This window comes from Letharia lupina (genome assembly GCF_014066315.1).
Source record: "Letharia lupina isolate WasteWater1 chromosome Unknown contig_8, whole genome shotgun sequence".
Classification (NCBI taxonomy): Eukaryota; Fungi; Ascomycota; class Lecanoromycetes; order Lecanorales; family Parmeliaceae; genus Letharia; species Letharia lupina.
This window is the reverse complement of record NW_023502977.1, coordinates 1,381,165-1,403,842: the sequence shown is the minus strand read 5'-3', so window position 1 is coordinate 1,403,842 and position 22,678 is coordinate 1,381,165. Positions and strand designations below refer to the sequence as shown.

General features: G+C 51.1%; 10 protein-coding genes across 10 annotated transcripts; 5 read left to right on the top strand and 5 right to left on the bottom strand.

Annotated features, from left to right (window-relative positions):
* Positions 1-1,211: 1,211 nt before the first annotated feature.
* On the bottom strand, positions 1,212-2,618 carry HO133_010237 (uncharacterized protein; the record flags this gene model as incomplete). The annotated part of the gene is made up of 2 exons (XM_037301092.1): positions 1,212-2,474; positions 2,544-2,618. The coding sequence occupies 2 exons, from the start codon at positions 2,616-2,618 to the stop codon at positions 1,212-1,214; spliced, it is 1,338 nt and encodes a 445-aa protein (XP_037153909.1).
* Positions 2,619-2,811: 193 nt separating this feature from the next.
* Positions 2,812-3,544, top strand: HO133_010236 (uncharacterized protein; the record flags this gene model as incomplete). Its single annotated transcript, XM_037301091.1, has 3 exons — positions 2,812-3,036; positions 3,089-3,267; positions 3,301-3,544. The coding sequence occupies 3 exons, from the start codon at positions 2,812-2,814 to the stop codon at positions 3,542-3,544; spliced, it is 648 nt and encodes a 215-aa protein (XP_037153908.1).
* Positions 3,545-4,819: 1,275 nt separating this feature from the next.
* HO133_010235 (uncharacterized protein) lies at positions 4,820-5,615 on the top strand (the record flags this gene model as incomplete). Its single annotated transcript, XM_037301090.1, has 2 exons — positions 4,820-4,828; positions 4,890-5,615. The coding sequence occupies 2 exons, from the start codon at positions 4,820-4,822 to the stop codon at positions 5,613-5,615; spliced, it is 735 nt and encodes a 244-aa protein (XP_037153907.1).
* A 540-nt stretch (positions 5,616-6,155) lies between these two features.
* On the top strand, positions 6,156-6,608 carry HO133_010234 (uncharacterized protein; the record flags this gene model as incomplete). Its single annotated transcript, XM_037301089.1, has 2 exons — positions 6,156-6,236; positions 6,315-6,608. 2 exons carry the CDS (start codon positions 6,156-6,158, stop codon positions 6,606-6,608), a joined length of 375 nt encoding a protein of 124 aa, XP_037153906.1.
* A 1,913-nt stretch (positions 6,609-8,521) lies between these two features.
* Positions 8,522-9,042, top strand: HO133_010233 (uncharacterized protein; the record flags this gene model as incomplete). Its single annotated transcript, XM_037301088.1, has 2 exons — positions 8,522-8,879; positions 8,954-9,042. 2 exons carry the CDS (start codon positions 8,522-8,524, stop codon positions 9,040-9,042), a joined length of 447 nt encoding a protein of 148 aa, XP_037153905.1.
* A 426-nt stretch (positions 9,043-9,468) lies between these two features.
* On the bottom strand, positions 9,469-11,268 carry HO133_010232 (uncharacterized protein; the record flags this gene model as incomplete). The annotated part of the gene is made up of 3 exons (XM_037301087.1): positions 9,469-10,008; positions 10,063-10,973; positions 11,028-11,268. The coding sequence occupies 3 exons, from the start codon at positions 11,266-11,268 to the stop codon at positions 9,469-9,471; spliced, it is 1,692 nt and encodes a 563-aa protein (XP_037153904.1).
* A 402-nt stretch (positions 11,269-11,670) lies between these two features.
* On the bottom strand, positions 11,671-14,778 carry HO133_010231 (uncharacterized protein; the record flags this gene model as incomplete). The annotated part of the gene is made up of 4 exons (XM_037301086.1): positions 11,671-12,662; positions 12,713-13,710; positions 14,262-14,389; positions 14,530-14,778. The coding sequence occupies 4 exons, from the start codon at positions 14,776-14,778 to the stop codon at positions 11,671-11,673; spliced, it is 2,367 nt and encodes a 788-aa protein (XP_037153903.1).
* Positions 14,779-15,261: 483 nt separating this feature from the next.
* Positions 15,262-16,569, bottom strand: HO133_010230 (uncharacterized protein; the record flags this gene model as incomplete). The annotated part of the gene is made up of 3 exons (XM_037301085.1): positions 15,262-16,133; positions 16,184-16,427; positions 16,516-16,569. The coding sequence occupies 3 exons, from the start codon at positions 16,567-16,569 to the stop codon at positions 15,262-15,264; spliced, it is 1,170 nt and encodes a 389-aa protein (XP_037153902.1).
* Positions 16,570-16,800: 231 nt separating this feature from the next.
* HO133_010229 (uncharacterized protein) lies at positions 16,801-18,534 on the top strand (the record flags this gene model as incomplete). The annotated part of the gene is made up of 3 exons (XM_037301084.1): positions 16,801-17,755; positions 17,808-18,248; positions 18,308-18,534. The coding sequence occupies 3 exons, from the start codon at positions 16,801-16,803 to the stop codon at positions 18,532-18,534; spliced, it is 1,623 nt and encodes a 540-aa protein (XP_037153901.1).
* A 149-nt stretch (positions 18,535-18,683) lies between these two features.
* Positions 18,684-22,014, bottom strand: HO133_010228 (uncharacterized protein; the record flags this gene model as incomplete). Its single annotated transcript, XM_037301083.1, has 5 exons — positions 18,684-19,570; positions 19,625-19,866; positions 19,982-20,169; positions 20,219-21,393; positions 21,444-22,014. 5 exons carry the CDS (start codon positions 22,012-22,014, stop codon positions 18,684-18,686), a joined length of 3,063 nt encoding a protein of 1,020 aa, XP_037153900.1.
* Between the last annotated feature and the right edge of the window lie 664 nt (positions 22,015-22,678).

The following is a 22,678-nucleotide window of genomic DNA, read 5'->3' as shown; positions in this document are numbered from 1 at the left end:
AAACGGTACAGCAATGGGGCTAGTGCATCCCCACCCAGACGTGAATGCAGAATACATTGCTTTGCTTACATGGAGTCATCTCTCGTATTAGATTTTCGCAAGCAGGAGAAAATGACGGTGAGAGCGTCAAATTCCCTCAAGTGTTGACAGATTAAGCCCTGAAGAGCAGAATTCCAGTTTATCAATTCCTTCACCGGCATCGTTCTTGCACTTAAGTCTGAACACCTGAGCCTGTCGCCGATGATTGGTTGTTATTGATAAAATGTCAATGTCTGCAGTTGCCAATTTCCCAGATGGCTTTTGTGGCCCTGCATAGCGAGGCCTACACTAAGGCGGTAGCAGCATCCATCGCGTATCCATCCCGAGTATACTTTAGCTTCATGTTAGCCCAGCCGCATGCCAGTTGCTAGTACAATCACCCGCAAGGTTTGGATTTCCCCTCATCAGAAAATGGAACCTATCCATGTCCATGACCAGTATCCCTGGCACGCATGATGATCGCAAGGCAGGAAGGGCCTTTAAGCGCTCGACATCCCCCAACGTTGACACAACCTCACCCACAAATCGACCACTATGTTCTTTCCCACAATCCATGTCCGTATCGCTGCCGTCGCATTGCTACTCGCATGCCATGCACATGCCTCGCCGCGAGGAGAGGTAACGCACACAAAGCCCAGTCCGCATTTTTGCCCTGAGAGATGTCAAGACATCACGATATCAGTGTTTACTTCGGTGGAGAACATTGTCGTCCCAGCATTGAGAAGCCTCAGCGAGCCCGGTGCAGTGAATGCACTTCTCGCAAAAGCTGGCACCGTGACACAGACGGTACGGAGGTTGAGAGCGGCACATTCGACATCAGTGCCAGGTATTGTGCGGCCAAAGGGGCGACTGGCGAAGCCCACGCATCTCGAGCATGGACTCGACGTTCGCACATAACGTTCTGTTCTATGGGCAAGTGCACGCCCTTGATTTCCTGAACACGTCGCGAGCTGCTGAGTAGAGTAGTGGATCGGGAGAGAAACATCTTATCGTAGGCCTTGGGTTTCACGCAGTAACAGGGACGTTTCTTCGAACTATTGTTTGAGTTCCGGATGCGTCCATGCGCAGCTTCGAAGGCATGATGCGGACGAAATTCGGAAAGAGAGCTTAGCTTTTCTATTTTTGTGATGCTTGCTGTCTTATAATCATGAGTCATTGGATACCGTCCTGTATCACGTGTTCTCATCCCCGTATTCCTCGAAGCTAAAGCTCCATATTTTCTCTGCCACACTGCGGCCGTATTTCGCCGCTGATCCACGATCGTCGCCTTTTGAGCTTGATGATCCCACGTGCTGCAGCAGGCTTGGAATTGTCACCCATCTGACCAGGTTCGCTTCGTTGGCCCATGCCTCGACAACCTGATCCACGTAACCTTCTCTAACCTGAGCTAGTCGGGTAATCACTTTTGACGCCATTCTGTGGGAGTAGACGAGTCCTTGAGCGCAGCATCCATATTTTGGCATTTGGTATACTCCTGGGAGCGGTGGCTGCATGGAAAGTCGTCCGGCCATGAAGTAGAGTGAGATGCAGGCCGGAGCACAGACCAGGCAGGCGACCGCAATGAATTTGTTTGTAATGGTCTTTTCAAATAGGAATTGCCTTATGAGAAGCAGTGCCATCCCCGTCATCCCCGTGACGGCGATTGACACCGCAAAGTACTGTCGCCACTCTTCCTTATTCCACCCCAAAAATTCTTCCGTGTAGAACAGGCGAAGGTATAGCCAGTCCATCTCTTCGGTATTTGGGTGTTGCTCATCAGCCTTCTGGAGTGCCTCCATGGCTCGTGGAAACCACCCGTCCACCGCCAGTGTGTCATCCTCAATCATAGCAATCCATTGCGTTCCAGCGTCGACGCATCTTTGTAGCACGTAGGTGTAGTCGAAGACCCCTTTCTTCCTGTAGTCCTTGTTTGTTTCCCAGTCCCTCAAATTCTGAAGTCGTCCCTGGTTGACGTCGTAGAGCAACGTCTTATCGGCGACGTTGGTGAGCCATGGCTCGCCATAGATAGGGTGCATTTGAGGATCCGCGTGAGCGATAAGGACAACTAAGAAGATCTGCTCTCTCTCGCTTGGCTCAAGACCATCAATCAACGAGCCAATCGTTCTCCGCACGTATTGATCCTGCTCTCGCGCAACAGTCGCTATACCGATGCACATTTTGGGATCTTGTAATGTGGTTTGGCCATAGGTCGTGAGATTGGCATTACGGATGAAAGTTTCAGCGTCGTTCTGGCGCCCAGCGGAGTATCTTGGCTCATAGCCTCGAAGAGGATCGAAGAAAGCCGAGGTGGGATCTCGATAGTAGGCCTGGCTGCAGTAGCGGAATACTGCAAGGTAGACGAGGAGGAAAGCAAGAAAAGCGGAGGTCCCTGGCCTACCACGGAGCCAGCGCAGCACCCCGCCGGACCTCATAGCATGCCTTCGCTCGGCTATGCGCTTTATATACAGTATGTACGGTAGCGGGAATTTTGTGAGGTACGCAAAGGTGGTGGCACGCGGACAAACCGTTGGGACTTGGCAGACCGTTGTAAGCTCCGGGTTGGTGGAGTGAAATGTGCAGCGTTCTGATTGGCCAATCATTGTTGATCTGTACTTGTATTGCTGACTGATGCTGACTGATGTTCGGTATCCATGGAGTACGGCTTCTTCATATAAGGTATGTTTGAATGCCGAATTCCATTGTCTCGTGCATCTATATAGTATGATCCATGGTCTGAAATTCACCACAGTGCCATGCTGCGTCTTCTATGTTGTATAGAACTCAAGAGTCACCATGGACGAGAAAGTACCTGAGAACTCCGTACAGTCGGAGTATACTCAAGTGCCTCGCGAGCGTCTGGCGCCAGGGACGGTAGCAAATTTCCCTGGCTCTCTTGTGGCCAATCATCTTGGTGGTACCCTCAAAGCTACGACTTATCCACAAGACAAAGGAAGGCTAGCCAATTGGGCCGCCTACTTCAGGGAAGGGTGGGACGATCCTGGGATATGGAAAAGCGCTGTAAGCATTTGACCCCAGAAGACGTATCGACCCTGCTAAACTTCGCCACAAGTTCGTAGAAGCGTTCGCCTCATTCCTTCTTTGCTACCTGAGCGGCATGATTGACAAGACCATTACGAATTTTGGGACTTCGCAGGCTCCGGCATATGCTGGGGTCGTTAACATCTTCCTTCTGACTTTGTTTATCATGGCATTTGCGCCTGGCTCTGGAGGTCAGTTCGAGCAGTCTGGGTTTCAAAGCATGGAATACTGATCGAGACAAAGGCCACATCAATCCCATCATCACATTCTCAACAATGACCGTGGGTTTGACGGGTTTCTCACGAGGTATTTCCTCATATTCCACACGAGGCACAGGAAGGAACGCTTACCGAGCGCATCAGCCATACTCTACATGAGCGGCCAACTTCTGGGTGCCGGGCTGGCTGGTGGCGTCCTTCGTGGTGCCTTTGGCGCAGACCGCTCAATCGAGTCAGTAATGTCCAAGTCCTCGGCGCCTCGGCTCTGACGTTTGCTGCAGATTTAAAGGGGGCGGTTGCTTTCGAAATCCTGAAACCGTTGCTGTCGGACAGGCACTTTTAATTGAGACGGTCTCCTCTTTCGCTTTGCTGTGAGTTTCCACCGAATAATGAAGACGGAATTTAATCTGAGATCTCGCGTGTGGAGTGCTCTTGCTTTTGGAGTAGCCCTTGATCCTCGCCAGCGAGAGCTTTTCGGACCCCTAGGCGGACCCTTTGCCGTAGGGTGTTCCCTCGGACTAGTGAGCTTTGCGACGGCTGGACTGGTGCCAGGGTACACTGGAGCATCGATGAACCCCGCCAGGTGCTTTGCTTTTGCCATAACGAGACATGATTTCACAGGTAGGAGTTGAAAGAATTTGCGCACGAAGAATGAGCTAACGGCAAGTGTGTGAACAGACCAATGGATATGGTGGGTTGGCCCTTTCTGTGGATCATGGCTTCTGGCCATTACCTATTTCATAGCTCCTCCCTATCATAGTAGTACTGTACCACCAGGACATTGAGAAATAGGGGCTTGTACACTCACCGTGGGGTGGGTCAAGCAAGGTGCCAGGCACAGTGGTAGTTGAGGCGGTACAAGTTCATAAAGTGTCGACAGGAACAAACAAACTCAAAGAGAAGGGGTTTCCCTTTGGTCAACGCTGCTGGTGACAGATCTTTCCAGGTTGATGCCCAAAATTGGTGTGAAAACAATAGTCTCTGCCTTCGAAGTGTCACTTTTCTGGGGCCTTTTCTGGGTATTGTCTTAGCTTCTACTCAGATAACTTCTGGCTTTGGCTGGCCCGAAGGCAATCACAACTTTTCTTCCATAATGATTAATGCCGTAAACAGCGCACAATTGTGCAAACAAGGGAGTACTCGGAGACTATTGGATCGAAAAGGGAAGGAAAAATGCATGAAGCCAGCCTCATATTCCCGAAAGAAGCAGAGGCTCAGGCAAGACGAGGGTCCAAGGCTTGGCGCGGGTGAAGATCTCCCACTACCCACCAACCGATCGTGCACACAGCTGCCGAAAAGTGAACGGGCCAACGCAACCTCACCGCTCGATAAATTTCTTCCAACAGCTCACAACATCCTTCCTTTCAAGCCTTCTCATTTTACACACTCCTATCACTTTCCTACATATCAATTGGCCTCACAGAAGCTCTAAAACTACCAGTCAACCAGTAAGAGAGAGGACCCTCATCAGACCCCTCCATAGCTAACCAATTTTTCAGTACGGGCAAACAATCGCCTCGTACTCAAATACTACCACCCTCATCATGCCCAAGGTACCAATCAGCCTCGCCCTACTCGCCAGTGGAACCTCAGCTAACCAGCATGCCCCTTCAGATCACAGAAATCCTCTTCGACTGTGACAACACCCTCGTCCTCTCGGAAGAGCTCGCCTTCGAAGCCTGTGCCGACCTCGCCAACGAGATTCTTGCCAAATACAATATCCCAGACCGCTACACCGGTCCCGAGCTTCTCAATGACTTCGTCGGCCAGAACTTCCGTGGCATGGTCGTGAACCTCCAGAAAAAGTTCGACTTCAGCATCCCTGGCCCTGAAATGGAAAAGTACGTGTCTATGGAAGAAGACAGAGTGATCGCCAAGTTGGAGAGGGATGCCAAGCCCTGTGTAGGGTGCTCTGAGGAGCTCGACAAGCTATACAAGGCTAAGAAGTATGGCATGGCTGTGGTCAGCTCAAGCGCTCTGCGTCGTGTCCAAGCCAGCATCGACAAAGTCGACCAGGCCAAGTACTTCCCCAAAGACCACATCTTCAGCGCTGCCACCTCTCTACCAAAGCCAACCACCAAGCCGGATCCAGCCATCTACCTCCACGCCTGCAAGGTCATCGGCAAGGAGCCCGGAGAGTGTGTGGCCGTGGAGGACAGCAAAAGCGGGACCTTGAGTGCCGTCCGTGCGGGTATCCCAGTCATTGGTTACGTCGGCAGCTACGGCGGCAGCGAGAAGCAGAAGGAGATGACCGAGACCCTCGAGGGATTGGGCGTCGGCATTGTGATGCAGAACTGGGACGAGTTCCCACAGTGCTTGGAGGCCATCGAGAAAAGTTGATACGCTTCTTCACAAAGCTATGCTTGGGGATGAAGGAAAAGAAAAGTTTCGATTTGGGTAATCATGATGAGCCTTGATTATTGTCAAGCACGATGGCTAGAACTGATGGCTATACATAACCTAGACTTTGATAGACAAACACTTCCTGCTCTAAACCCAATGCGCCCGTGTCCTTTCCTAGACGGGAGATTTAAAAGCCCATCAGCGCAGTCAACTCACAGTCTTATAGCCTTTTTCTACGCTCCCAGAACCCTCCGCCTGTCAGATGAGATTTGCAAGAGCTGACAAGTTGCAGCGCAGGGGAACACTGGCGATGAAACGTACGAAAATCTCATGCGGGTCGGCTCTGACTACGAAAAAACGGGCTGCTTAATACTTCCCTTGCGGCAAAACGACTAGCCTACCATTACCTTCTTCCCGAACGGTCAAACTACGCCGGAAAAGTATATTAACACTTATCCCGCCTGTGTTCCCTTTCACTCTGACTTGAAGGTCTGCAAATTTCCATGCCAAGTGACTACGCAGACTCTCCAAACCAGTATGGCTACCACTCACTGGAAAATCATCACGGCCGCCATAGCCGATGACCCCATCCTCCTGCGAAACAGCGTCATAGCCAAGGTTATTGCAACGGGCCCCGATACTCGAAGACGCGGCTAACAGGGTCGTTGTCCGGGGCAGTTTGGCCACTTTTTCCAGACCCAAGATTTGGCGGCGATAGTGCAAATGGAGCCCGGCTGGACGTATTGCTACTACGATGTCATCGACCCCGGTCCGTTGCCGCGCGTCATCGTCTTCAGACCGCCGCGGGGGGAACCGCGATTCGGGACCGTACGGGTCGTCAACGGCGACCAGACGTCGGTCCTGTGGGACGTGTTTTCGGAACCGGATCTGTCGGCCCGGAGTATTTACATGGGATATTTCCCACCTGCCTGCGTTTGCCATCTGAAAGATGTCGACACCAAACTTGTTACGTTCCCCGGTATCCAATAGTGCCTGATCCGTTGTTAACAAATTTATTTTGGCATATACCCATAATCAACAAACATCAGACCCTACTCGTGGCGTGGAATCGCGGTTGTCCTTTCATGTTTCTGCGAGATGTCGGGATAGGGTCCAACATTTTGCTCGGGCGCTTGAGAACGACCTTCGCATGCGGCATAATAAGAGTAGTCTCCTCCGGCTCGCACCTCAGAATAAGTCTTGAGACAGAATGGAAATTGCACCCACTGAGGTCCTAATCCTCACCGTCACGTGCTTGCTCGAAAACTTTTCCAACCGACCCCATCGCGGCCATGCTTTTCCGTCGCTGTACCCCCAACGTTTGCCCCATCTTTTCCGAATTTGACAAAATTAGCCTTCAGTCCCGCGCTCTCTTTCGTCAAACCTTTCGATTCCCCGTTGACATTTTTCGAGATCTGCTAGGGTTAGAAAGTAAACCATTCCAGCGATTGAGACTCCCACAGACTTACCAAGCTTTGAGGCTCTTAACCATTTGATCCAAACTGTCGCGATCTGTAAGCACGGGTTCTGTGGCAGTCTGCGTTTTGCCGTGCTTCTTTGGTGGTTGAGCAGCTACGTAAAAGGTCAGTATGCGTGATGGAAATAGCGCGTGGTTATACGTTTGCTCGGATGGTCAGGTGGTGCTGTGGTAGGTGCGTTCGATGTGGACAGTCTTGGATAAAACGATGGGTGAGATCCAATCTGGAAAGTCAATGTGGAGCATGAGAATATCTTACCTCAAAACTACGACTCGTGATCAGAGTGCCGCATCTCGAGGGGGGTCATAGTGGTCAACACTGGGTGGTTGTGGAGGACTGTGAGTATATCGGGATGAGCTCTGGGAGCAATGAAGTATCGAAATGATATATTAAGTTATGAGTAAGGTAGTGAGAGGGAGGAACCTTATCCTTCATCTATTTTTAATCTGATAAACTTTTGTCTTTAAAGGGAGAATTGCGGTCTTCTATACTTTGTTGTACATTCGATTGCGCTCCAACCGAAGACCATGAACTGGGACTCCTGACACATGTTGTATGATCATTGACAACTCAACCTATCTTCTATGCTCTAGGGAACCTGCCGAACGAAGTGGCATCCTCAGCCGCGAAATACGTCAAGTCTGGGCGTGAATAAGCTTATGATGAAATTGCTTCATCAAAGGAGAGGGCTGATCGAAAATTGTCCTCTCCGCTGTGATTTTTGCCAGCACCTATTTTTTGAGGAATTATATCGCTCGACTGCTGTGTTTTCAACCATATTTAAATACCAACAGCGCTACTACTAGCGCCCACTATTCCTTCGTAATGTAAATCGCGTCCGCAAGCAGTATGCCAACACCCGTCAATGATCCCTACTTAACCTCCAACGATGATTCCAGATTAAGGAACCCCGAGACTGGACATCAGCCTCACAGGCGCAGCCTGAATCCAGGCCCCTCAATGGCGACCCCTCCCTCACCCCGAGCCCTCAATCCCACGCGCCGCAACCCCTGGGAACCGCAGACCGACCACTCAAACGGACACCCTCGAGGCGCCAACCTCCACGCCAACGGCAACCACCCTCCCACTCCACCTCTTCCCCCCCACACCCCCTCATCCTCCCCCTCCTTCGTCGACAACAACAAAAACCCCGCCGCCATATCCCTCCGCGCCTTCGCCCTCGGCTCCACATTCTCCGCCTCCCTCCTCACAACCCTCTACCTCTCCCTCCCCCACCCAGCCACCCCCAACCACACCCCCCTCCCCCCACCGACCCCGCTATGGCGCCTCCCCTTCTTCCTCCTCCTCCTCTCCCTCTTCCACTTCCTCGAATACCACACGACCGCCATATCCAACCCGGCCGCTGCGACCGTATCCGCGTTTCTGCTCTCAAGTAACGGCAAGGCATACAACATCGCGCACGGGATGGCCTTCGTCGAATGCTTCCTCCATTATCACTACATCCCGAAACTCACACGCAGCATCTTCCCACCCGCGGTACACACGGCCTGGCTCGTCCTCGGCGCCGCAATGTTGGCCATAGGCCAAGGCACACGGACGACGGCCATGGTCCACGCGGGCTCCAACTTCAACCACCTCATCCAGAGCAAGAAGAAGGAAGGACACGTCCTGGTCACCGGCGGGGTCTACCGGTACCTTCGGCATCCGAGCTATTTCGGGTTCTTCTGGTGGGGGTTGGGGACGCAGGTGGTGCTCGGGAACGTGGTATGTTTGGTCGGGTATGCGGTGGTGCTGTGCAGGTTTTTCAGGAGGAGGATCGAGAGTAGGTGGTTTTCCCTGCCGGGGCTTGCAGAAGGGAGGGGAGGGGTTTGTCTGCTGACGTGTATGTTTGCGCAGAAGAGGAAACGCTGCTTGTCGGTTTCTTCGGCATCGATTATGTACGATATCGGGACAGGACGAGGGTTGGGATACCTTTCATTCCGTGAATAACGGTAGGCTGTAAGATTCGAACGGGCAGTTTCGCGGCAACAGCATGGTATACGGTATTCATGGTTTCAGCATTGTAGCAGGAGCATTGAGCATTTGGTGCATGTGGGAAATGGCATCTAATCTATTACGGCGGAGGGCATCCACAGCGTTAGGGTCATTGCATGCATCTGGAAGGGATTTCTGCATGGAGGCGCAATCCCTGGATATGGAGAGCATAGGTGAAAGATACCCTTGTATTGATAATAGTCGAACCTTAATTCATGCAGATAATACAAGAAGAGAATACCCTCGCATCCTCAGCAAGCAATCACCAATTCACAATCCATGTTGTACCGATTCTCGGCAATGTCTCTTTGAGACTCGTTTCCCCAAACCCCAAAATCAGATCAAAGCACATGTAGTAAGTACTCCGTGAGAAACCTTCACATCAAAACACAATGTTTACACGGGTTTCCTTCGTCTTCATCGTCACTGTTTGTGGGCGCTTCAGGGGCAACAAAAACGGGCTCGCCGTTGCTGTTGGTCCTGGCTCCAATTGGACCCGCATCCGTATGCAGTATTAATGTAGGAATCGGCGCTCCACCTTGGTCTTCGCGGACGGGACCGCTCGCATTGTTTGTAACGCTGTTGCCTTCGCCAGCCTTGTTTCGTCCGGCAGCGTCATGGAAGAGTCTGGCTCCTCCACTTTTGTCTTCGGTTTCCACGTCATTGTTGGCCTGCTCCGATGGTGACCTGCCTCTTTCAGTCTGTCTCAACGCCGCTGTTGTTCCAACAATCTTTTTCAAGATGGATTTTGGTTGGACGTTTCCCTTCCTGAAAGCGGGACCGCTTGCGGTGCCTACAGGCTTCTTGCCTTCCTTGACAGTAAATTGAAAGCGGTGCTCATCGCTAAGTCTGGTTCCTCCATCCTCATTATCTTCACTACTCTCACTTTTCCTTGGTGCAGACGCTGCATTCTCGCCCTGCGTTGTCTTAGCTTTCTATTTGCGCTCGGGTGTGGGAGCGGGATTGCTCACTGTACGCTGCTCATCCGCGGGTGCTTTCGATCCCAGGTCCCCGCCAGCCACTGCATTTATATTCGGCGGTTGTGTTGCCTGGGATCCACTGGCGCCTTCACCAAAATGCGGTGGGGTTTGTGTTGTTCGAGGCTTTGCTGGGTCCAGTGCCTTCGGACCTGATGCCTTCGGACCTGATGCCTTTGGACCTGACACTCGGCCAGTAGACTTTTTAAGGGGCTTGTCTTCCTGAGTCGGAATAGTTGTCAATGTATTGGGTGGCCCAGTTGGCTCTATCGCCCGCTCAGAGTTGAAAGGATCCAGGAATGTTGGGCCGTTTTCCGATCCCTGCACGAAATTCCTACCTTTGGTCGGTGTCACCACTGGCGGTTGGCGTGGTGGCGATTCTTCGGTGCGCATTGTCTGCGGCATGAACACCGATGTACCCCGTGTACCACCACTCAAGTTTGTGACCTCGCTCAGTGGCTTCTTAGGCGGCAGGGGGAGCACTGATCTATTCGGATTCAATCTATGCAGGTCGCAGGCCTGTTGCCGCTTTTTGCCAGCATGATCATAGATGTCCGCACACCCGCAGTCGTGATCTACGCGCTGGTTCCTAGTCGGCAAGGTGCTCTGAGCTGCGATAGGTGCAGATTTGCCCTGGGCGGAACTGTCTGGCGGGGCGCTTTGAGCTGCGGCGGGTGCTGAGTCGCGCTGAGCTGTGAGGTGTGATGATTCGTCCTGAGCTGCGATGGCTGCTGAGCCGCCTTGACCAGTAATGGGTCCTGAGTCGGCTTGAGTTTGGCTGACTGGCCTGGTGGTCGGAGCCGTGCTGGGTGCTGAATCGGCCTGAGCTTGGCTGACTGGCCTGGTGGTCGGAGCCGTGCTGGGTGCTGAGTCGTCCTGAGCTGGGAGGTGAGAGAAACTCTCAGCTGTGCATCACTGTCAGCATGTCGAATCATAGCTATTGCATTGTGTGAGCGTACATCTGCTTTTTCGTTTGCCTTCGTACCTGATCTCGCCTTCGCTTATGACTGGTTCTATGTGATCGGTGCCCTTCTCGTAACTCATGACTGGAGACACATGTTCCATTCCTTGGCCTTCGTTCACCATGGGAGGTACGGCCACTCCACCTTCGTCTTCGTTAACCACAGGAGGTACGTCAACTCCGCCTTCGCCTTCGTTCACCATACCAGCTAGGTTACCTCCGTCTTTGCCTTCGCTCATGGCTGTAGATGGATAGAGTTGCAGTAATGGACGTCAAGTCTCTAAGTCTCAAGAGTTTGATGTATGCTTAGTATGATGCCCAATAGATAAGATTGTAGGTAATGTGTTTATAAAGGACTCAGAATAACACGAGAGATTTTTTATAGGCTAAGCAACCAGCGCATCGCTCCTGCTTTCTAAAGGCTTTAAAGAAATCTGTGGTCAGATATCTGTAATCCAAAACCCTGGCAAGGTAGTTGCGTCTCTCACTTGCAACAAGGAACTACGTTTAGTCTTTCTCGACCCGGGTCTCGGCCGCTGTACGAATTCGTGGAACTCAAGAAACTTCCCCTTTTTCTTGCAGTGAATTTTTTTTTGGATAGCATGACTCCGCGGCAAATGTTTAGGCTTTGCTTCGGTTCTTCAAAGCTTGCTAGCTTCCTCAAGTGCACCGCTCATTAAGGGTCCTTCAGCTTGATTATCCCTACCAAACAGGACCATATCTCTACCACCTCTTGTACCCCACCATGCAACGCACAACGCAGCACGACCTACATCCATCTCTCCGTTGCTGAGGACATTCCAGAATCTCTGTCTGCACGTTCGCAATTGGTCTGCATCTTTGATCATGTTAACAGATTCCGCAACGATTGGCAGCCAGTCCTCCAGCTGATCGATGGGCAAGAAAGGCAACGCATCAATGAGAGTGAGTGCGAGCACTGATTGCTCTGAAAATGAAGGCTGCCCAATAAATGGCAATTTTTCTTCAGGGAAACTAGGAGCAGGAGGGCCTGCATTCTGCTGCATCAGAGCTGGTGAAGCTATTTCCAGCCGAAATCGAACCAACTCAAGGATCGTGGATGGTAGGAGCGGTTGCCTTTCGGATATGAGTGATGGTGGCGATGATATTCGTATCAAGGTCTTGACCGCAATCCGGAATTGTCGTGCGGACAAATTGTGTGGGAACACTCTAAAGAGGACATCAACGTATGGATGTATGTGCTTAGCAAGAAGGTCTGAATTCTGGGAAGCCGATAGAACGGCAAGCATGACGCTGTGAGCTGACTCAAATATTTCGAATAGCCGCTGGTCGCTACCTAAGCCTAAGTAGGGAGTAGCTGCACCTACCAGAAGCTCTTCATTGAGCTCAGGACTAAGCACCGTAGTAAAGTGTTCAGCCGTGTTCAAGAAGTAAAGGTCGAGACAGCGATCCAGAGGGTGCTGTGGTATGCTGCCTGCTGACGGTGGTCGAATTGCCCGAAGAAAGGCTTCGGCTTGCACTGGGAATTGAGACAGGATGTCGATAGCAGTAAGAAACACAAACGTGTATTGCGAAAAGGCGTTTGCTCCAAGTCGCGAAGAGACGAAATATAGCTCCCGTAGTATGTGGAGCGTTTGAATCGCCATGAACGGACCTATATTTCGTCAACATTGGATAACAGTCTCATGGACGTTGGAGACTTACCACCGTCAGCGCGCATATGATTATCACTGAGTACACGACCAAGAAGAGACCTCAAGATAATGACAACTGCAAACATGGTCCACTTTAAGACGCGCCATAGCAAAGGTGTTGTGGCCCTGAGTGAATCCCCCCTCAAATACATCGACTCTTCCGTAATGTCTATTTCTGAGAGCTTATTCTGCCGCCATTGTTCACACAATGAGCGTGTGAAACCCGACAACTCATTGGTCATGTCTGAAAGCAGGTAGGCATTTGGGACATTCTCTACACAGAATGCGGTAAGCCGTGATAAGGAGCCTAGCGAAGCGATCAATGGACCAGTGGTCATGCGTTGACATTGCATGTAGGTGGAGGACTTTGGCGACCAATCAAACTTCATCCCTTCTCTCTGTACTACATCCGAATCGATCGTGCTGAGGAAGTCGCCGCCTTGGAGTCCCTCTTTGGAGTAGAAGGCCGCATCGGTCAAGGTCGGAAGCAGCAGGTCGTTGTTAATGTTCATCTTCTCGCTGTCACTCAGCAGATCAAAGACATGACTGAGCATCATGCCAACGCTATCCCCCACGAACTCGCCGCTAGACGCCTCTTCTTGTAGAGCCAGATTGACCGCTTTGACCGTAGCACTTTCCAAATTGCTCCGCAGCGATTGCGATATGCTCTGTTTCCCTCGGCCTTCAAAGCCAATCAGCAGCCCAGCCAGGACACACAAATGTCTCCATCGCGGCGACCTAGCGTCAGCCCCTTTTACGACAGCAATCACCCAGTCCTCCCGCCCCAGTCCTCGTTGAGTAGGGAACTGGCGATTGGTCTCTGGCGAGTCCTCCGACTGAACAAGGTGTATCGCGGCGGAGTTAAAGATGCCGAGGATGCGTATGGTAGTTCGGAGACCATCTGGGCGCTGCCATATCGCGGGCGCTGAGAGAAGTTGAGAGGTGATGAGGGTGACGTTTAGTGGGTTGGACAAGAGGGTAAGCAGCGTTGTGGCGGAGCCAAGGAGCCTAGGAATGGTCAGATATGGTAGATTGGAAAAGTATCGGTGATATGTTACCTAGAGACATCCTGCTCATCAGATCCACTTTGGAGAGCACGGAGTAGAGTCGCCAAAGACTTATCCATGTTACAATTGCGCGATGTATTGGAATTGATTCATAATTATCAACTGCCGAGGCGTGCGAGGCCAGTTTTTGTTACAATAACAGCCCCTTCGGCTATCGCATACATGTCGCGTACTCTATTACCAGGGCTAGTAATTACCAGCCACCTGTTTTATCTACATAAATATCCGTACATCCCATGAATCAATAGTCAGTCTTTCAGTCACAATCATTCTTTCTAACATATCTGGTATCCTACTTTTAACAGTTTTTGGCCGTGTGGGTTCACCTTCGCTACCCGGCGATCACCACCACCGTAATGCATAAAATTGGAACCCACATACGTAGAAATGTTGTACCTGTGTCATAAGGAACTGAACTTAATGTGACAAGAAGTGGAACTCCGCAGAACATAAATGCTCCACCTATAGTAGACAGCGCTATTCAGGAGTCACAATCGCTCAGAGAGACCCTCCATAGCCTTCGGCGCAATCCTAAGGTCCTCCCTCTCCGAATCGCCAGTGTTCACCACCCCCTTCGGTTCCAAGAGCAGCACCCCAACCTCTTGGTCCGCTTTTGGGCACTGCAAGTTCTCCAGTCAGTCATTTTCTTTTCAAATCAGGAATCGAGCCATCACACAGTTGCGAATGTACTCCAGCATGTTTTCTTGCGACTCAGATCAGGGTATGGGGTAGGAAACTAAGGGCTGGGGAAGTTACTTACATGCTCTACACCTTTCGGGACCACAAATACCTCGCCGGGCTTCAAGATGACATCTCGGTCCCGCAATTGAATATTCAGCGTGCCGTATACGATGAGAAACAGTTCGTCGGTGTCCGGATGAGAGTGCCAAACGAATTCGCCTAGCAGCTTGGCGAGCTTGATCTCGTAATCATTAAGGGTACCGATTGTGCGTTGGGACCAGTGGTCTGAGAAGCGAGTGAGGAGATGCTGGAGGTTGAGCGGTTCCATACTTGGATGGACTGGGGGAGAAGCGGGCGGGAAGGATAGGATACGTCACTCGGTTGTTAGGCCAGCAATTGTGGAGCGATGGAACGCAGAAGAGTGTGACTCTCCTTCCTTCTTATATGGAGTCAAAAAGGTCGTGGGCAGATAATACGTTAGCGAGCGTAAGCATGATGACACCCCATGAGAAGCTCGGCTTGCCGCGGGATTGCATAGTGTCCTAGAACGGACGCGGACCGCAATGGAGGCATTGTCTAGCGGACCAACGCGCAGGTTATCAATACTCCGGCATTTCCGCAGGAGGATCTCATAGACTCATCTGTGTTCTAGTCCACTGCTTGAAGCAATCAAATATACTTAAGTGCGATATATCTATCAACATGGCGGTCTATCTTTACAATGATGAAGTATACGTTCAGTAAATACCTTTCTCAGCATCGAAAACGCCAATGCCTGGATGCACCGTGATCATGCCCTGGGTATCTCTATCTAATCTGTCTCTTCATCAGTATTCGCCTCGGATGTCTCCGAGTCAGTAAGCACTTTCTGTTTCGACGGCCTTTGTAAGACCTGAATGCCACCTGCAGAACCAAAGAAATCCGCCGTTCTCAAACCTCGGACTTCGCGAGGGTCGACGGCATCCATTGGCGCCCCAGAGGCACGTTTCTGCCTGATGAATTCTTTCACAGGAACCATAGCAGCGTCGCGACAGGCTTCTTTGATGTCACTACCTGACATTCCTGCCATGACTCGTACCAAGTATTCAAGATCAAAGTGGTCTTTGTCGATCCTCGTGTCCTTTAATATGAGGCCTAATATTCGTAGTCGTTGCGGGGCTGAAGGCAGGGAGACCGCAAACTTCTTAGGCATTCGCCTCAGGATGGCGTCGTCAATGTCTTGCATACGGTTGGTAGCACCAAGGATAAGTATCCTTTGAGGCTCACCAGAGGTATTCGCTGATGTCAGACCATCCCAATGGGTCATAAACTCTGCCTTCACCATTCCGCTGGCCTCATGTTCTCCAGATCTCCTATTGCCAAGCACTGCATCTATTTCGTCAATGAAGACTATGCTAGGCTCCAGTTTCCGTGCCAAAGAGAAAACTGCGCTGACCAGTTTATTGGAGTCGCCGTACCATTTTTCAGTCAAGGTTGATATGTGTAAGTTGATAAAGGTTGCACCACTCTCATGAGCCAACGCTTTCGCCATCATGGTCTTGCCGCAGCCTGGAGGTCCGTAGAGGAGCACGCCAGAAGGTGCGGACAGTAACGATGAGGTATGTGCGTAAAGCTGGGGCATGGTGAGAGGGTAGATGACAGACTCTTTGAGCTCTTCGATGATATCACCGAGTCCTCCAATGTCTGCCAAAAAGTATTAGTCTAGCCGGTGACCTAGTACGACCCAGCTCTACCTTCAAAGGTGACCGGTATATCCTCTGGCGCGACGACATCCATGGCAATCATCTGTTCGTATTGCGTGAGTACCAGATCCTCCTTTCTTGACCTTCTGCCCTTCTCGTTGCTTTCTCCATCTTTCTCTTGGGGGTCGAGCCGGCGCAAGATGGCTGCGGCTGCTAACTTGCGACTTGTTTGCTCCTTGCCTTCAGTATCAAGCCGTGAGAGGAAGTGATTCACAAGGTAGTATATCGAGAAGCTCTAAAAGTGCCCACTGGTGCGTTAGTAAAGATCCTCTAGTCTTCCGAGATGATGAATCCCCTTGATGCCGTGGCACTTAGAGACGTACAGCGGCTGATATGAGGACCAAGTCTTGTACCACGCCCAGAGTCCGCTCCGGCATAACGTCGATGACAGTATGGCTCGCAGGAAGGAAGGCCTTCGCTGGATACACGATGTAAAAAAGAGAGGTTCTGAGAACAATGACCGGGCTTGGCAACAACGCGCGCTAAGATTGTCGCGAACCTTAAATCTTATCTAGCGCGCCTTGCCTAAATATCAATGTTTACATTTGAACCTCACTTCTCAACGCTTCGAGAAGCAAACGCAACTGTTCGCATATCCACAACTCATCATGCCAAAACCAAAGCCCGTTGCGTCGCTTTCTGGGCTTGTGGATACGGACATGGAGGATGACACATTGAACATGGACGCGTTCCCAACCCCAGATTCGAATCAAGAAAATGCCGGCTCAGCTAAGAAAAAAGGCCGTCCAGCAAAGGCAACAGCGAAGAAGTTTGCAAAGACGAAGGCGATCGGAAGGCGCGCCAGTGGCGACTCAATCCCACCCAAAAAAGCGGCACCAAAAAAGAAAGCGGGCGCCAAGAGGGCACCTCTGAAAGAGCAGACCAATGTTCGACACGCAGAAGATACAGAAGAGGTGGACGAGTTTGCGGGCGAGGGAAACGAAGATATGGCCATGGATGAATTGGTCCAAACTAAGCAACCGGCAAAGCAAAATGCTCCGGCGAAAAAGGCAGGGAAGCAGTCAAAGAAAAAGCCGGTGGAGCAAATGAACGTGGTGGAGGAAGGGTCTGCTCAGCAACCGAAAGCGATGGAGAAGGACGGAGAGTTCGAATATACACCAACTGCCACTCGACAAACGAAACGTCCGGGAAGGCCTGCTGCACAAAAGCCAAAAGCCAACATGCGCCAGAAGACCGTTGAGCCTCGCCAACAGGAAAAGATCATTCCAGAGACACAAGTCGCAATGGAGATAGACCAACCAGAAGCCCCAGCATCAGACGAAGAGGATGAGGATGCAGTCCCACAATCAATCTTTCGACGAACCAACAACGCCCGAGAAGATACCCACCAGCGCCAGCCCACAGTGGCAAGAATACGTGCTGGCAGTATATCGGATAACGAACGAGGAGGCATTGATCCAGCAACGAGACGAAAGCTAGGAGAGATGACCAAGAAGTTGGAAAAGCTTGATACGAAGTACAGAAATCTTAGAGAAGAAGGCATCAAGGAAGCAAATGCCAATTTCGAGAAGTACAAAATGCACTCCCAAGCCAACGCGAAAGGTAAGAAAAGTCGGTTCTTGATTTCCGTGACCGTCATGCTGACACTTGTTAGCCGCGAACGATCTCATCATCTCACTGAAGAAAGAACTCGCTACCCAGAAGGCACTGTCCAAGGACTCAGCGTCTCTCGAGAACGAGATCATCACCCGTGACGCCGATCTGGCCAGAACGCAAGCTCTCGCCGACCAGCTATCGACCTCTCTCTCCGAAGCCCAGAACGAAAACAAAGCCCTGCAAGCCAAGTTGGCCAACTCGCGCAGTGCCTCCACAGCTGTTGAGAGCCTCGGCGCCAAAACGCCTGGTAGCGCGATGCGAGGCAAGACTCCCGCCCAGCGAACCATCATGGTTGGCAGCGCCGAGGCAGCTTATGCTGCGCAAGTGGCTCAATTGAAGGAAGATTTATATAGCGACTTGACTGGCTTGATACTGCGGGGTGTGGAGAGGAAAGATGAGTCTGATATCTATGATTGCATTCAGACAGGCCGAAACGGCAGTAAGTCTTGCCTCACACGGAAGGCGGAATGATACCCCAGTTCTGACATGTGCTCGCAGCACTCCACTTCAAGCTCGCAATAGCCAAAGAAACCGACGGCGGCTACGAAAACACCGAATTCCAGTACACACCACGCTTGGACAGCAACCGCGATCGCGATATGATCGCTTTGCTACCGGAATACCTCACGGACGAAATCACCTTCTCGAGGACCAACGCTGCCATGTTTTACGGCAGAGTCGTCGAGACGCTGACGAAAAAGAGGCCGGTGGAGGTACAGGAGTAGCCAGGGGCTGGGCATCAATCGAGGCGTTCAGGCGACAGGGATACGAGCAACAGCGTTAAGAGAGGTCAATGAGTTTTGTAGTGCAAGTTTATGGTACAAGTGATTGCATGAGATTGCCATGAATTGAATTAGTATTAGCAGCCTACTTGTCAAGTATCCTTCTTCTCTATCATCCCATTGCTCTCCTTCGCACCATGACCATGACCATTAACCTTGACTTCCTCCTTCCCGTCCATCCTCCTCTCTTCCTTCCCCTCCCCCATATCACCCCCAACCTCAACCCCACTCACAAAGATCTCACTCACAATCTCCAACCCCGCCACAAACACACAAAGCACACTCGCAATAACAAAGTGACTAATACTTGTCCCAATATCCAACCAGCTCCCCTCATCCCTGACCAGCCAGAAGAAGTTCATGGTGAGCACGTCACTCATCGCCATAACCAGCATGAAAAGACTGCTCGGCGCAACACCGAGTCTTCGGTTGAGGATGCCTAGGTTGGCGCTGATGACGGCGAAAGGGATGATGAGTTTGAGAACGAGGAGGAGACCTTGGGAGAAAGGGTCGAAGATGGGTATGAGACGGTAGACGGAGTCGAGGGAGAAGGAGGCGAGGGAGGCGATGTTGCCGGTGGAGAAGAAGGCGGATTGGAGGAGGTAGAGGAAGAAGAGGGAGACGCGGGCGTCGGAGAGGGTGAGGGAGCGGTATTGGGGTGCGGTTGAGTCGGTCGGTTTACCCGTGGGTGATTGCAGTTGTGTTGATATTGCTGTGAGAGCGTCGTAGAGGGGCTTTGGTTCTAAGTTTGGGGATGGCGGAAGGGATGAAGAGGCGGTGGTGGTGTAATTGTAGATGTGGTGTTCGAGACGCACCCAGGTGACGAGGGTGGCGCAGAAGGCGAAGTAGAAAAGTCCTTCGTAGGAGATGGTGAGGATGATGAAGATTGGTGAGAAGGTTAGGAAGATGATGACAAGGCGGTGGAGATAGTGATTATTTGGTTGAAGACTGTGGAGGAAGGGTATGGACAGAGACGCAACTAGGATGTTGTCAGTATGTTTTTCAGCCTTCGAATCGCAAATGTTTTGCATACTCAAGATTGTCCAACCAACCACTTGATTACCCAATGGCAGGCCTGTTTTGGCCTGCAGGGATGCCACGCTAGATCGAGTAACGATCATGGCCAGCATGATCAAGCCAACTTGGACTCCGAGTAGAGTTCCTGAAAGACCGTCAAGCGAAGCCTGTTTGCCGCCGGTTGTTGAAGAAAGAATGCTCTTTTCGAAAAGAATGTATAGTACACCGACGAGCACCATCAGGAAACCGCCAGTCAGTCTATCAGAAGAATGATCAGCACATAGATTACAGCCTTGAAAGTTGGGAAGGCAATGGATATGTTAAGGCGATTCCTGAGATACGCGCATGAGAAGTCGCTCAAAGGAGAACGTACATCATGTTAACATTTTCGGTTTTGATGGCAGGCAAAAGAGTGAAAACACTCATAGATTGACAGGCGACAGCCCATGTTCCAACCAGAATTTTATTACACATGACGAAATCGCGGCCGTAGAAAACAGGCCAGAACGAAAGGCCTATGAAGCAGACAGTGTAAACGGTACGGTGGAAATATGATAATACCTAGAATGGTAAGTCATTCCAGACATTACTGCATCAGAGGGATACTCACAAGGACTTCTAGGAAAACTACAAACACCAAAGTCTCTATGCCTAATACGGCTTTCTCTCTTTTAGATTGTATATTATTGAAGAGGACATGACTTCCCAGTAGTAAAGCCTCTCTTCGCGCCACCACTTCTTCCCAAAAGAGAGGTGGAAATGCGGCGTACGCGTAGTAAGTAAGCGGCGCGTTGCGCATGAACAGATACGAGAACAAAGCAGCCGAGATGGCACCGAAAGTTGAAGAAGTTGCAATAGTCCTGGAAGTGTGGGTCTTGCCATGCAATACGTGCATATCGATGATGGTAGTAATGGCGAAAGCAATCCATCCCAAATAGCCAAGGGTCACAAGCACCCGCAAAAACAGCCAGTCATATCTCTGAAGGTATCGGAGACCGTCCAGCCCAGTATGGAGGAGCTCTTGGCTCATTGTGATTGCTTGCTGAAAGTGTCCCTGGTCAATTTCTGTTCTTATTTCCATTACGCGATGATCAACCGAGTGCTGTTCGTCCGCAAGTGGGCCATATGCTTTGTAACGCAATTCATTGGCTTTCTTCTGCTCTTCTTTGACCTTGTACATCTCCAGCACGCCTCGAGCATTGGCAAGCGCTGCCTCCGCCTTTTCCTTCGGCTCTCCGGCAACATAAGCGAGTGGAAGCTCACCGACAGAGTTGACTGGAAAGTCGACGCCGGCAAGATAAGCCATTAGTGCCGCGACATCTGCTTGATCGACATCGTTTCTTTGCACACGATCAAGGCCCCAGTCTGCGGAGAAACCGTCTTCGTGTCCAATGGCCTTACTCGAGGCGCTAATGACAGGTTTTGCAACACCAGAGCCCCACACGATCAAAGGTGTCCGTGTGTTGTCAGGATGGCCATCTCCATGACTGCCCCAGTCGCTCATACCGTGGTCAGCAGTGAAAACGAATGCCGTTTTGCCATCGCCATAAAAGTCTTCAATGAGCTTCGTCATCTCCCTCACACCCTGGTCCACGACCTTGATATTGTGGAGGTACTCCTTTGAGTAGGGTCTATATGAATGTCCAGTGGTATCGAGACCGAGAAGGTGGAGGAAGAAGACATTCTTGTCCTGTCGGAGGGCGTGGTCGAGCGTCGTATTCTTAGCAGCAGCGCTGAACAAGACCTTGACCTTATCGAAGACCCAGGTATCCAATTGCGTTGCATCTGCTGATCGTCAGCCATTGATCGCGGTGGTCCAGCTCTTGGACATAGACCTTTCGTGAAGTCCTCGAATTCTTCTCCGTAGGTCTCGGCATCAATTCTGCCTTTGACAGCTCCCTCCTTAAACATTGGCAAGATATCAGGACTGCCCCAGCTCCAAGTGTGCCTACTTCGATTGAAAACGCTGTCAAAGTTGACCGGGTTAAGCTTCCAGCCCGTAGTAACCGAGGACACATCCTCGTACAAGCCGGCTATCAAGGCGACATGTCCAGGCCTAGACTCTGTGGGCATTCTCGTATGTGATACTCCAAAGGTCCCGCTTGTTAAAACGCGTGACCGAAGGAAGGGCGCCAGAGGTCGAGGCTCGAGTGCGCCAGGCGCATTGGGGCTTGATGGCGAAGGGTCGGGGAAGGATTGAAAGGCCTTGTCGGCACGGAGTCCATCTCCAACGAAAAGAACAAGCCGCTTGGCTGGTGCTTCTGCGCCATGACTCCTTTGGACACCAAAGGAGCTCATGCCATGAACGATTGGACTGACAAAATAGATGTCAAAGATGGAGACAATATACACCGAATGGAAAAAGATAGCCACACCAAGGAAGCCGAACCTCCCAAGGCGTGCCATCTTGACAAAATGAATGAAAGCTGACCAGGTGTCAGTGTATCACGGACCGCAGGGCGGAATCGGGGTGTCCATAGAGCTGATGAAGTTACCTTGGCGTGACAAGCTGACAGAAAAGTCCTGGATGCCAAGGCTTCTGCGCCAATATCTCGGATAACGCCCCGTCCGAAGGGTTACAACGCGCTTAGATCTGCTTCGGAATTAAGTCTGACGTGAGCCTCATTTGGGCCCCATCAGGCCCAATAGAAGTCCCTAAAATTCAATTTATGCGCTTCCAGGTAAAGTTCTAGGGCCCGGAGCTAAAGGGTCGCCTTCCGAAAGTAGGGTTAGGGCTAACGGGTTTCTGACACTTGGCCACTTAGCCGCGTTGCGCTTAGTGCAGGAAACTTTACGCCCCGGATAATTCGAGCTCTATTGTATCTTACATCCTCAGCCTGCCTTCATACTAATAACCTCACCACCATTCAGTTTATCTAGAAGTGACCAGTTCAAAAACAAGAAAGCCTCCCGTTGCTAACACACCTTCAGATACTATCAACAAAGTCTTCTTGCGTGGTCGTCCTCGACTCAATGACGATGTCATAATTCATTATCGATACTCTGATATCATAGCACAAGACGATTGCTTTTGAGAATTAGAGCGCTCTCTAGAAACGTTGAGAATACC